This window comes from Thermobia domestica, chromosome 13 (assembly GCF_964235325.1).
Source record: "Thermobia domestica chromosome 13, izTheDome1.hap1.1, whole genome shotgun sequence".
NCBI lineage: Eukaryota > Metazoa > Arthropoda > Insecta > Zygentoma > Lepismatidae > Thermobia > Thermobia domestica.
The window spans coordinates 220219588-220234885 of NC_137466.1; the positions used below are offsets into that span (position 1 = coordinate 220219588).

The following is a 15298-nucleotide window of genomic DNA, read 5'->3' on the forward strand; positions in this document are numbered from 1 at the left end:
ACCCAACGCTGTAGGTCCAAGGCACGGCAATCAAATAACCATCAATCAGCTTAAGTCGTACAGTGATAAGATGAAGTAGGAAACTTCAATTACCTTTTCTTTGTACCTACACCATGAATCTACGTCATAACATCTGACATGCATCATATTTTATTAAAAACTAAATTAAGCAATTAGCCTTAGTAGATGAAATACAAAAACATGTTCGAGCAATTTATTGGTTATTCAATCTTTTGGAAAATATAAACCTGTACAACTCTCTTAATTATATCACAATTACATTTTCCTTACGTATTAGTAAGCTACCACGAGTGGCATTTCCAAGAGCACGCACGCGTTTAAGTTCGAAATAAACGAAGAAAAATGTTCTATTCACTTTGACTTTGTTTTTTCAGCGAAATATTTGGATATTCTTTATTTGGTAGCATTATTTTGTAATTTCTATGGATTCTTTTTGGAGTCGATATTTATTGCGTTTTAGACCTTTGAGTAATCCTGAACAAAGAACATAGTTTTACGTCTTACAAAAGATCTTTTGTTCTAATTCTTCTAGAAGGTTCGAGTGCAAAAATAATAGTCGAACGAGAAAGAAAATTCAAATGCTGGCATTTTTCTTTTACAATATTTGACAACATTGATGTTTTGGCACACTTAATTATTTGTATTTTAACTCACTTTTTGTACTCCACACGCTGTTAGATAATGTGTTACCATATTAAACAATATTTTAGAAATATCGCAATTAATACACTTAAAAATACACTTTCTGAATATTATCAACAGCTACAGTTCCTTTATATACAAAAGACCTCATTTAAAGAACGAAAGGAGTGTTCTAATAGATACATTCTCGTCAAGCTCTTCACTATCCGTATTCCGAAATATATCAAAAAGAGTTTTATGAAGATTACTTAAGCTGCTGATATATATACAGCTGTAATAAAGAAATACATGTAAGCACAGTTGTTTTTACTTCTGAACAAATTAAAGTTAAATTCACTCATTAGATAAATAATGGAATTAAAAAAAACTACTGACCCAGAGCACCTAGACGGTAGTTGTGGGTGACAAGAACGACGTCTCTGTCCATGAAGTAGTGAGGCCCGTAGAGATAGCTGGCCCCTGTCCCACTCAGCCAACCTCCGCCGTGGATATAAAAGAATACATCTTTCAACGAATCGTCTTCCTCTGGCAGCTAACAACACATAGAGAAACAGTTTATATGTTTATATATATATTTTTATGTAACACAAAAGGAATATTTTCAACAAAATTAACAATTTCAACGTTGCTTGAGATTAATTGGCTTCGTCGTGTAATTTCAGTTGTTACTTCAGCTCGAAGCATTTGGAATTCAGGTGGTCACTCATTTCGGGTGATGATAATCCGATCAACAAAGCAAAACGATTAAAAGATCCATGACTTCGTTTCTCAAAGTTTAAGCTCCCATTTTATCACCGAGGTTATATGGGATATGAATCTACATTTTAAGGAACAATTTGAAGCACTGAAATGCGGATGATCCTATGTACAACTATCAAATTTTGGGGTGGACCAACGTGGCCCTGAGACAAATGTCGCTCATATATTTACCAATATAAATTTACGGAAATTTTAATTAATAATCTTAAAAATATAATTTTACTGATATTAACGTATGATCAAAACAAGGAAAAAGATATTTTTCTTTCGATTAGAACAAGAATAGAGTGGCCCTTAGAGTATTCTGATTAATGCAAGTGGTCTCACTTTAAAAAGGTTCGAGAAAAGCTACAGTAAGCTATCATGAGGGCCAAACACGTGTTGTACTCTATATGGCAGCTCAGCTTTCTAGGATTCTTTTTTGTTCCTCTTTTTTTGTAATCTCGTAACGATTTCTTCCTTCATTCGGCCACAACAGGCACTTCTGAACATTTACATGAAATTTTCTGGTTTCCTTAGAAGTTTTATTTGACTTTCTTGTCAGCTTCCTAATTTTGAAATTATTCAAAGCTTGATTTTCCTTTCTTGAATTCATACACAAACCTTATTCTTATATTGAGTTGTCCCAACCACCCAGCAGTCTTATTGTTTAGTTTCTCCCCAAATCATTGGGTCACCTTCAAATTTAAATGTATTTCTATCCTTTTGCTCTTCTTCTACTCTTTCTATAACGACATCATTGGTATGGAAGGAAGCACATTGTGTTGTTTCAGACAGTACTTCACTTGGATGTATTCCCTCTCTTTACGGTTTGTTTACATTCTAAACAGAGGTAGCCTTTACAGGATTTGAAGCGTGATGTTTATATTTTTATAATTTCATGCACAAATAAATAATTTTTTAAAATTATAAATCTGTTGCTTAGAAACTAGAAATCTGACTACAGCCACAGTACACGTTCCATTTACAAAGAAATAGAGTTCTATAACCATGAAAATATTCTTTGTATCCCTTATTAATGAGCTTGACGTCTGTTATCATCAATAACCTTGAAGTAAAGTCAAAGAAGACACTACAAACAGTTGTTTATATTATTATTATTATTGAAAGTGGAAAGATCTAATGCAAACGTTTCTGATAAAGGGGAAATCAATAAATATAGAGGATTAACTAGGGACGCCAACTCTGGCAGTGCTCCGGCTCTTGAACACCTACAGAATTTTCGTGGCGGTGCTCACGTCCACATAACAAAGATGAAAGAGAAATATAAAGAGGAACGGAAGAAGAATAAAATCTAATCTTTTCCTGTGTTTGTTTCTTAAATGACAGTAATGATTATTTTCTCATAGAGCGGAAATATAAAGTTTGGGCACAGAATTTGTCAGAGATGAAAACACACACAATTCCGGAATTCTGTTTTTTCTTCCTCGATGAAGCGATTATTATTTTTTAATTACAAACTGAACAACCGTTTTTCCCATTCGATGTATTTAAAATACACGGCGATCAGAACCATAAGACTCGTAGATCAAGAACACTGTGAAAAAGAAGAAAAAAAGAAAAAATGAAAAACTTCAGTTTTACTAAAAATACCTAAAGTTGCTTTTTCTGGAGGATCAATTTTCAAAATTTTCCGGAGGGAGGAGGGGAAGAGCAGACCACCTGAGTGCTATTCCATACGCTTAGATTTCTGAATTCTGAAGTGTGCATTAGAAGACTGGGATTAACCAAACTTTCCGGATTTTTTGCTTTATAACAGTTCTACTTTTCGATTTGTTAACGAATCATTTGCTATTAAATTACATGGAGTTGCTACTAAAACACGATTGACTTCTGTTCTAATATAAAAGCTAATCAACAAAAATGTGTTACTTATCTCTCTAAAAAAAAAAAAAAAAAAAATGATAGAAACTAAGAAACAAGAAAGTAATTTAAAAGTCTAGCATTCCTCAGTTTGAAGATATAACTTATTCAAGTAATAATGCTAATTAACTGAATGCTTTGAAATGTTAAATGGAAAGTAATTGCAATAAGTTGGTTCTATTATTTACAAGTAGTACAAATGTAAAGAACTGTTAGGAAACGCAATTAACAATAGTATGATCTGTTTCTTTCTTTCAGTTTAAAGTTCCACCATTATGTTCGTTAGGTTAAGCAAGACTATGATTAAAGCAAGTGAATGATGATGAAAGAATTGGTAAAATGAAAATGTGGGAGGAAACGGGAGTACACTTAGAAAATCTCTACCACGAACTTAATCTCAATCCCAGACGTTCAGCAAATCAGGTGTTCAGATGTCTGTTTACATGGCAATGCTACATTAAAACATGTGTGAATGTAAACCTATACAAGACTATGAACATAATTCGCCAATTTTTTAAATAATCATCCCAATTTTTTAAATAATCATCGAAGTTTCTGAGTTAATAATTTTGAAAATATTTATTCCAATTAACGAAATATAATATTTAGAATACAACAATACTAAAATAATATAGTCACACAATTTAGATGAATTTTCCTACAAAAATGCATTTCGATGGGTAACAAACTTGATCGTTAGTATCACTACGCCCACATATAATTAAGATACTAATATAACTAACTAATTGACATAAACGAAAACTTGGACAAATTAAATAATTATTATTAATATACGAAATTGGCAACAATATATGATAATATTATTTTAAAAAAATACACTATAGGAAAAATTAAAAAGATGAGATTCCTGCACATTCATCGAGTGTTATTTCTTCGCTATTCTGTGTTTACTGATATTTAACGCATATAAAAGAATTTAAATAGTTGTACTATGTTATAGTAATCCTTACTTTCGGTGTGTAGATGTTAAGATAAAGACAATCCTCGCTTCCCATTGGCTGTGGATCCACTTCGAAGGCCAAATCTATTTGGATGCATTGAGGCTTATCATCAACTGCTTCCAATACTGTTTCCCATGGATCCATCGGTTGAGGAGGCTATCAACAGAACAAATAAAATAATGCAACTACAATTACTATTATATTCATAGATATCCACGGGGTGAGTCAGAATGATGTTCCCGGCGTCGTTAATTTATTATTCGAACAGTAATGAGCTTTTCTTGCAAATGTATTTTTTTCTGGACTATAATTTCGATTTTTCTTTCTACTGCAGAGGCGTAGTTACGTAGACGTACACCAGGAGGCAGTTTAGTCGAAGTGAGCAATATAGTTTCTACAGACCACAGAGCGTTCTGTGTACTTGATTTTTATACGACTGACTCCGTTGTGCAAGTTCAACGGCATTTCTGTGTAAAATTTAGGGTATTTGTGCCGCCAATTGGTACAACTGTGGTTGAATTGCGTGAGTGCGTCACTGCAGCTGTGGCCGATATCGACCCTGACATGCTAGGGAGAATTTGTCAGGAACTTGATTATAGACTAGATGTGTGTCGTGTAACTGGTGGATCGCATATTGAATATTTATAATATATTAGAAAAAATTGTTTTGAATTGATCAATCAATGTGTGTAATCTCTGTTTACATGCGTGTTACTAAAAGCAATAATAATAATAATAATAATAGAAATCGGAAACATATTTTGACTCACCCTGTATTTGTGTGACAGTTAATAAACAATATGTTAGTAAAGCTACCTATTTCTATACTAAGTGTTAGTGGAATGTTAATCATCATTATATTTATTACACACAAATATATTTTTTTTCTTCCAGAATATGAAGCAGTGATGTTTAAATCGAATTACAAAATTTTGGAATTGAAGTTACGTATATAGTGTAAATGTGGAGAAATAGGAGAGTTGTCTTTTTTTCTCTCTCTTTCTTGAAAAAAAGTTTGTTCAGGTAGTTTCACTCATGGATTATGATGAAATTCTTAATTCAACTCAATCTATTTATTGCGTTTCTTCGACTTTATTTTGTGCGTAATAGAACACGTCAATAAGTATACAAGCCTTTAAAGATTTACATATAATATACAAGATACAATAAAATCATTTTATGAAATTACATTTAAAATGAAATAACAAGGATCAATGAATTGTACAAATTTCCTTTGGTTGTATTAATACAATTTCAAATAGCAAAATTTGTTCATATAGTAATTTCAAATCTGACAAAATAACCTAATGACAGTGAGTCAATCCATAAGAAGTGGTCCAGAGGTGGTTGCTCGACCATCTCCGAAAATTATAGAAATTGGAGTGTGATGAACCTTGTGTATGAGAAGGTCAATAACATCATTCACGTTGTCGTATGTACAAGTGTTCCTGAATGGCGGCCATCTTTGCTGTCGGTGGAGTGTCATTTTTTGCATTTGCAAGCGTTTACGAAAACTACAGTTGCTCAGGAAGTACGAATCAGACGAACATCCCAAATAAAAACGAATGCTTAGAGAAGAGACTGAGATACGCGGAGAATATATACTCTTGCTTCTAAATAAATATGCAGGGTTGCAAACCGATACATGAAATCACTAGAAAAAGTACAGAAAATTACACTTTTAAAGGGCTGCATTTTGAAATTACATAAAGTAGTGGGTTCATAAGTTTTGTGCTGAATACTATTGCATGTAAAGAGTCTGCAGAAATATCCACACCTGTGATACTACTGGCACCATAGATTTATGGGTGAGCTGCATGATCATTGCCACGTCTATAGGGTGGACAATTTATCTTGACCATCCGCTATAACGGACAAGCCAAAAGAGGAAGAAAAGCGAAACTTTGCACGAAGCAAGTATAAGGAGGAGGTATCTATGTATGTAATAGACAGAAAGACCCAACAAACAATGTTGTCAACTCAATATAAAGTTATATTTTTTCAAATGTCACTACGTCAGATTATTACATATTTCAAACCAAGGTGTCCAAAATAAACTTAAAATATTACTTTTCTTATTCAGCGTTGCAAACTAAGGATGTTATAGCATCACAAACATCCAAAGTTCGGAAGCCTCTAACGTAAAAACAACATAACGGAGATGCACATTGTAAAGTACATCAAAAGTACTTTAGTAGTGTTGGATACCAGGTCATGCTATGACTTGTTTCTAATGAATAGGAACGAAGTTACCAGGGCTTGATTTTTTTTAAAAAATCTTTATTTCGAAAAAATGTTGAGTTAAGTATCATACCTATTTACTTGTATGGTATGTAATGGATATGTAAATTATTTTTCCTTTTACAGCACTTCAATATCTTAAACCATTCCGGAGAATTGCAAGAAGTTGTTGTAATTACAGCTACTGAAACTATTGCTCTAATGCTATAGAAGAGAAAGGAAACAATCATTTTAAATGTTTTCCACAAATACGCCATTTTCAGCAGGATAGGATAGATAGGTGTAACGCAACCTTGTGAACACATTAACTTCTGTAACTGGGATTGAATTTCAATGATACTTTGCTGATACATTAAATGCCTCTCAGAGTGCCTTCCCCCCGGAGGAGATCAAAATAATACGTCTATAATACAATAATAAATAGAATAGATCGGCAAGTGTCCCCTCGGAACATTGCTTCTGAAAGAAACACTGTTTCTGTGTACCTCATTCTCTCCTTTAAACATTCGTTTTTGTCTGACGTTCGTGTGATTCGTACATCCTCAGCAACTGTAATTTTCGTAAACGCTTGCAAATGCAAAAATTGGCACTCCACCGACAACAAAGATGGCCGCCATTCAAGAACACTGTACATACGACAATATGAATGATGTTATTGATCTTCTCATACACAAAGTTCATCACTAAATTTTTTATACTTTTCGGAGACGGTAGAGCAACCACTTTCGCCATCTTTGGACCACTTCAGATGGATTGACCCAGTATAAAATGTGTTCTTAACATAGGTCTAATAATCCTGATTACTTTCTTATTCGTCATATTTTCAGCTTTTTTTTTTTTAACTGGAAGATGGTTATAGATCTTGAGTCCTTTAACTATGATAAATTTTGAGAAGTTCGAGGATTTCGTTCTGATTGCAGCTAAAGTGTCTTTAATCTTTGTATTACAAGTATAGCCTATCAGGAATCTTTTGAAATTGTTTGAATGTTCTTTAATTGCGGATACTACTTCGTATATATCCCATTGTTAATTTATGTAACTTGTAGAAAAGTCCACGACAGCTTTTCCGATAACTGGAAAGAGAGATAATTCTTTTTTTTTTTTTTTTTTCAAACGAAAAATTTTATTCAGCTGACATGAGGTTTTCCAGATTAATATGCCACATATGAGATTTGAATAAAATTAGTAATAGTATGATTATACAGATTACTTATCGAACAGAGAAGAAAATGGTAATACAGGAGAGAGTTCTAATACAGGAATTCTTATAACTTGCCACCGATAAGCCCTAGCGAAGCATTGCTATTGAGAAGTGTAACAGAAGAAACTCGCATTCTATGGCAGAGGCGATGCTTTAGTCTGTTATAAAACGTGAGTGTGGATTATTTCAGGTGCTATCAAAACTTTTAGAAGGTAAGACATTGGCTCATTTTTCTTTATGTTGTGAAGCAGGGAAGATAGATCATAGTACTACATGCTATTGATGGATGATTGTTGTAGATATTTATGGTTGTATTTAATATACAATAACATTTCGAGGCTTAGTTTGGGAAGATTTTTCAATAACACGGCACAGTAATATGGGAAAGCGAAATCATTATTTTCGTATTACAATCTCTTTTTGTAACAGGAGGTAGGTTGTGGTTGTTATCTCAAAGATGGCCAGCAAGAAATTAGGACCAACGGCGACTGACTCCTTAAGGAAAATGAACGAGAATGTTACGAAGCAGGCAGTAATTCCGGCTAAGAAGAAGAAAATGAAATTAATGGAAGCATTCAAACATTACAGAGTGCCAGAATGAATGCCCTTCTGGATCTGCCTATGGTTCGATGATCCTTAGAATTGTTACATTTTAAATCTCAGAAATGTGTTGTTCCTATCATAGAAAGAGAACCCCAAGCTAAATATTTCCTGAAATTATGAATATGTTAATACTTCGAGAAACCTGTGCTAATACATTAATTACAAATCTAAATAAGTTGAAGTTTTCTATGTATAGTTGAAGATAGGAGGTAAATTTATATCTTTATTTTATTAGGCTCAGGGGTAAAACTGAAGGGGAACGTTGGGGGACCCCGTGCGCCCATCCCCAAAAAATATGTATGGCGTCGCCCAATTCCTAATGGGCAAAGATAGGCAGGGGGACGGCGTGACGTCATGCCACTACCTACTGTCCCCCTACCTTTTCAGACCCACTTTTACCTCTGGTTAGACTGATATCTCAACGAAAGTTTATGCATTTACATTTAATCTCGGTATCAAACTTTATAATGAACTGAAATGAACTAAAGATGCTTTTGTTTCAGATAGCTTCATAACGTAAGTTAAGGATTTTTATTTTGTCTGCAATTTCATGTACGAGGTGAAGTCAAAAACCAAACAGACGAGAAAAGGTACATTTATTCTAATGATAGAAAACTGAAACATTCGTTAGACTCCTTATATTTCTACATAATCTCCCTGCACTTCACTTCAACGCACTTTTCCCAACGTTTCACTTTTTTTTTTTATTCCGTCGGAGTATGAGTTTTTTGGTTGCACCTGTAACCAATTTTGCACCGCATCAATGACTAGCTGATGGTTGACGTTCAAATTTCATAACTTCTGGTGATGATGGGTGTTTCCAAACAATGCTCGCAGCCTTACTTTCCGGTTCGTGATGATGTACCCAAGTTTCACCTACAGCAACAATTTGCTGTAAAAATCCATCTCCCTCTCGACGATAAAGGGCCAAATGTTTAGGAGAGATGTCCAACCTTTGTGCCTTATGCTGCGCTGACAATGCTTTCCGGAACCACTTTGCACACACTTTCCGAAAATTTAGGCTGTCGTGTCGTCGTCAGTCGTTGACGTCCGTGACCTGCCCTATCTTTCATTGTCACATAAAGAAATTCTTCCCTGTTTGAAAAAGATTCGTAGATCTTGCTTCGCGGTAAACAACTGTCACCATACTACGCTTGCATTCGACGAATAATTTCCGCAGGTTTAACACCTTTCACAAACAAAAAGCGAATCACTGCCCTCATTTCCTCCTTGGTGCAGATCGACAATGGAGCTGCCATGTTTAACGGTCTTTTACACTCCAATGATTAACGCGGGAATAAGAGTGTTACGTTGCATAGAAGTGTTCTACAGGACACTAATTCACCGCTGGATACTAGCAGTGTTCCCAAACCCTAGTGCGACAAATTGCAGAAGTCCCTTTACTTTTTGACTTTTTCTCGTACTACGACAACTGACAGTTATATACAGGGTGTTTCAAAACAACACCGACAACGTTCGGGACGTGATTCCTGACCCCAAGATAAGAGAAAAAGTATCGACCAACCTGGGTGCACAAACGCTTCCTATCGGAGTTATAGGCTGTAAAAAAAAAAAACATGAAAAAATTAACTTTAAGCGTGTTTGCACACGATACTGACAAAATCGGAGGAAGCCCCGATAATATCGGTGTCGGTGTCGGCGTACTTTGCACACGTCGCCGACAATATCGGTGGAAGCCCCGATAATATCGGTGCCGATGATCAGCGAAGTAATCGACACAAACAATATATTCTGCAGTTTATAAAAATCTTCTCCATATATGAAAACAAGTAAAAGAAATAACAATCGGGAAAATTACTTTTTAAAACAAGGACTACAAAAACTGTTCTGAAGAGGTGTGGAGAACAGTACAAAATTTAGAAAAAATAGGCTTATGCCTAACATGTTTAGATTTAACAGTGCCGTTTTAAATAGATGTAAACATATTATTTTCGTTTCGATGAGAATTGATGCTGAGATACATTGCAAACTATATTAGTTTTTAATTTTTGTTGAAACACTGTTACGTATTGTATTTATGTATATTATTTTGTTTTCCATGCAATTAACATTAATGTCGTAGTAGATTAAATTATAAGATTCGAATTAGTGATTTTGTTTTACATTGCTCCATACATACACTGGCGCAAATCCCGGGGGGATGAAGGAAACATGTCCCCTCAAATCTTGGAACTGGGGAGATTGTCCCCCCCAATAATCCGATTAAAAATGTGCTTTGGGGGTGAGAAATTTGATTATTTGTGTCCGGTCGCCAGAAAAGAAAGTAAGATGAAATTAATGTCAACTCAGAATAAGCCGCATATTTGTCCGCCTCCCAATGTTGAAGACAACTCTGCTCCCTTGATTCTCCACAGCATTGTTTCTCGACCGCGGAAATATTTTGCATATCGATATCGATATGCAAAATATTTCCGTGGTCGAGAAACAATGCTGTGGAGAATCAAGGGAGCAGAGTTGTATAAAATATGGGAACGATCTTATCCCCCTTCCCAATCTTGAAGACAGATTTGCGCTGTTGCATACATACCTGTCGTTTCTCGTTTCTTTTTGTTCATGAACTCAAAATCCTGGGCAAGGCTTGCATAAACTTCTCGCCATGATTTTTGCTTTTCAATTCTGCCCTTGAAAGAGTCTGTTATCTTATCCCATATGCAAGGTCTACATTACACAAGTTCAATAAAGGTTAAAATATCGAATGGAAAAATTCTTGCCATCTCTAAAAATCTAAGCAAAACTAGAAAGGTAAGAATGCAATAATACACAACCTTTTCATCCAGTCACTGTAGCTAAACTGCAGAATTCTATCAGGGGGTCGATCCCGATACAAAGGGGAGGGGGAAAACTTGGATACATATTAATAGCTTTGGTCTTTGTTTTCAATTGCCATTCCACAAATTATTTTTAAAAATGGGGGATTTGGGATAGTTTTGGAAGTGAGAGAAAAAATCTGCAACAAGTGAAGCATGAAGTCACATCCCTGTTGTTGAGATCGCAATCAAGAAAATGCCAAATGAGTCAGTTGTCCTTAGAGCTTTGCAAAGAGTGTTTGATTGTGTTGGTTTCGTTTCAAAATAATAATAATTCTACTTTGACTTGTCAACAAATATTCTATTCAATCATTGCTTATTGAGTGGGACCGGGAAAAGTGATCTGCACACAATTCTGATGAAAATAAAAGGAAGTAATAATAATCAGGATTTTTTCCATATGCTTATGTTCACACAGGCTCGTAGCCAGGATTTCGTGAAGGAGAGGGGTCCGCGACATGAAATACTGTGGTCATCACACCAGGGGCTTGATCATTCTAAACTATTTTCTGGAACATATATTGGTTCTTTTAGCCAGGATTTCGTAAGAGGGGGGATATGAAATTCTGAAGGCCCAGGAGATCGATCAATCTAAATTACTTTATTATCAAGATGTATTGGTTTGTTAGAACAATAAAATGATGATATGTTGGTAAGTATTTGAATAACAAACTAAGAAGAAATCTCGAGTGAAAGAATAAAAAAAACGTATTGAAAAAGATTTTACAATATATACGTCCTTCCACTGTTTATTCAAATATAACAATTTTCCTTTCATTATGACCGCAACTATTATAAAAAGTACATACTCAATAATGTCTTATAAACTATTTTACACTATCTGCATTCCTTTCTCTGTTGAATTAAATTCTAACAGAAATTTCTTTCCACATATATTTTATTATTATTATTATTATTATTCCGTCAACTACTGTCGGTTCCAAATGACAGGTTATTAAAGGATCAGTAGAAAATTGTTTTTGAAATAACATGTTTGATACTGCAAGGATGCGATGACGAAACTTATGATTAAAAAAAAGGCCACACTGTTACACAACGGCACTATGCTTTTGGGAGCTTAAAATCTCCCTGACTAGTAGCAGAAATTCTGAGAATTCAGTAACTTTTCTAGAAATTTCAAATTCCCTGACTCTTCCAGGATATCTCTCTCACCTCGCCACCATAAAAAAAAAAATAATAATAATAAAAATAAAATAAATAAATAAATAAACACACTGCTGAACAAGACTGCACTTATTTAATATAAAAACACATTTACACGTTTTTATATTAAATAAGTGCAGTCTTGTTCAGCAGTGTGTTTATTTTTCTGATATTATTCGCAAGACGTTGACTATGATTGTGTCTCAGCTCGCCACCATGTATTGCAAGTAATACAAATCTCCTCATAAGAAAGAGTAACCAAGCTTCCTGTAGTTTTTTTTTTTTAAATTTTAACGCTGATCCTTCTTTTTCCCATTTCATTTTGTTTCATCCTTCCTTTTTTTTCATTTCTGGCCTCGAAGGGTGAGGGTGGGGGGTCCGGACCCCTCGGACCCCCTTGACTACGTGCCTGGTTAACAATGTATCAAACTCAGAAAATTACGCTTAAATTAATTTCCAAAATGTATTAAAATATAATTGCATTAATAGATTAAAAAAAATATACCATCAAAGAGAGTGTGTGTGTGACAGAGAAATAACAAAGACAAAAAAAAAAATGAGTGGAAAATAATCAAGAAATTGGTTATCTAAATTTCCTATATTCTATTTGGTAATAGCTATTTAGAGGGAAACCAGTACTCTTCAGACTTCCCACATTTTATACTTATTGAATAAAGGGAATTAGCTACTCCAAAACTGAGACTGTAAAAAAATAATAAGCTGTTCCGAAGGTGTTTATAGGACAAGATAATAATATTATTATACAATTGTAATAGAAAAAATAGAAACAACAAAATTCCAAAGACAAGAAACGAAACAAGAATACACAGCGCCTGGTCACTCACTCTCTTCATCTAACCCACTGGCCGGCCGACATTATCGGCCGCATGTGCATCCAATCATAAGAAAACATTGCCCCCGACAAAATCGGTGTCGGCGATATCGCCGACAATATTGGGGCCTTGGCCGACAGCATCTGTGTTTCGGAGGATCGGCCGATAATGTCTGTGGCGTGTGCAAGCTACGATTTGAGTACATTGAAGTCGATTTCACCGCCGACATTATCGGTGCTTCCACCGTTATTATCGTTGCCGTGTGCAAACGCACTTAAGGTCTATAGCTCCAAAACTATTGGACCTAACGTAGTCGGGTCATGACTTCTCTTAGGAACTAATTTGTGCCCTATCCAAAAATCCATGTTTCAGAATCCTAAGGTACTAACGAAGCATTTTTTTATAGAGAGAGTTTGCTACGGGCGTATAATATGAAGTATTCGCCAATTACCTCTACAAAAATTGTTGCGGAAGTACCACAGGATTCTGAAACATTGATATTTGGGTGAGGCACATACTAGTTCCTGCGTGAATTCTTGACCCGCTTACGGTAGGTCCCATAGTTTTGGAGATATGGTCCTTTAAAGTTCATTTTATCGTGTTTTCGGCAACCTGTAACTACGAAAGGAAGCATTTGTGCACTCAGGTTGGTGTATACTTTTTGTATTATCTTGGTGTCAGGAATCACCTCCCAAACTTTGTCGGTGTTGTTTTGAAACACCCTGAATAAGAAATAATGATGATAATAAGCAATCCTAAACTTTAGTAAATTCGAAATCTCAATTAATTCATGAACTTAACTTCATAAATACAATACTCAACTACAACACAAATAAAATGTTCTCGCACCATAAGCTAGTAGTAATCTCTGATGCGATGTCCCTAGTTCGATCCCAGCTCGCGCCAAGTAGGCTTCATAGTAGTAAAACACAGTATGCGTCGGTTTTCTCGAGCTTCTCCGTTTCCTCCTACTTTCATCGTTCATTATCATCACATCCTCGGGGTATAATCGAGGGACAATAAATTATAGCTATTTTAAAGAAATTAGTAACAATGAGAGTCGGTAATAAATAAGTAACTACTGACCTTAAATCTGAGCTCCCCTAGCGGAGGCTTTGCGTACGGAATCCCACGAAATGCATGGAAAGTTGCCTGTTTTCTTGACACCATGGAGGTGCCACGCACCTTTCCTAGTTTGGTATTTACAATCACATTTTTGGCTTCTGCTACAAGAAAGAAAGCCAAACAAAGAACCTGACTTCGCAGTAATCTCATCTCTAAATTCGTGAGAGCTGCAATGAACTGAGCTCTGTATGAATTACGTAAATCAATACTGTGTGTGTTTATCAAGAAATGTTTTTAGAAGTAGTACTAAGGTCAAGTGCAGACTTCTTTAAATAATGATAAGTCAAACAAGGCGAGTCAAGTTCTTTACATCTGTTTCGTTATGCTAAATTTTACGATGATTTCTAGTCTTCAGCAAATGCCACCAAATAAGTTAATTTTCAAGATCTATTTATAGATTATATACGAAGGATGATCAGAAAGTAAGGTTACAAAGTCTGCAGTGAAATGTATACCAATGTAGCCAACAAATAATACATACAATTAGGTTATTTTTCAACATGGTCTCTATATCGGTTGAGGCACTTGTCGCATCGTGATATGACTTTGAGGATTCCTTCCTGGTAAAAATCCTGTCCTTGCGTGTCCAGTCACGTTGTCACGAAGTGTTTTATTTCCTCGTCTGAAGCTAAGCGACGGCCTCCTAGGTACTCCTCAAAGTGTGGAAGTCACCTGGAGTGAGGTCTGGGTGATCGATGATGTCCCATCGAGACTGCTTCTGGGCTGTGCCCTCTTCGTCGGTGATATTTTCTCTACCAGCCGCAAATTTTCGACACCATTCTGCGACATGTTGACGAGACATTACAGTCTCCCCGTAAACCTCAGTCAGCTGCCGGTGAATTTCAGCCGCGGTTACATGTTGCGCTCATAGAAATCGAATAACTGAGCGGACTTCTTCGCGAGACCAGTTTTTCAAACGAGTCGCCATTTGTGTTTACATACAACTAGCGCCGTAGGTGGCAGGTGGATGAAACTCTGCATAGTTGCCAACTCTATATAGTAAAATTACATGTTTCACCCACATAAATTGAATAACTGAGCGGACTTCTTTGTAAG

At 35.4% G+C, this 15298-nt stretch overlaps 1 protein-coding gene across 1 annotated transcript in view; it reads right to left on the bottom strand.

Annotated features, from left to right (window-relative positions):
* Nucleotides 1-14439, bottom strand: part of LOC145669053 (juvenile hormone esterase-like) — a 38344-nt gene extending 23905 nt beyond the window's left edge. The window contains exons 1-3 of the mRNA XM_081737414.1: nt 14204-14439; nt 4257-4403; nt 1039-1195 (exon numbers count right to left, since the gene is read on the bottom strand). Coding sequence (XP_081593540.1) covers nt 1039-1195; nt 4257-4403; nt 14204-14392 — 493 coding nt within the window. The 5' untranslated portion in view covers nt 14393-14439. The remainder of the gene's footprint in view (nt 1-1038; nt 1196-4256; nt 4404-14203) is intronic.
* Between the last annotated feature and the right edge of the window lie 859 nt (nt 14440-15298).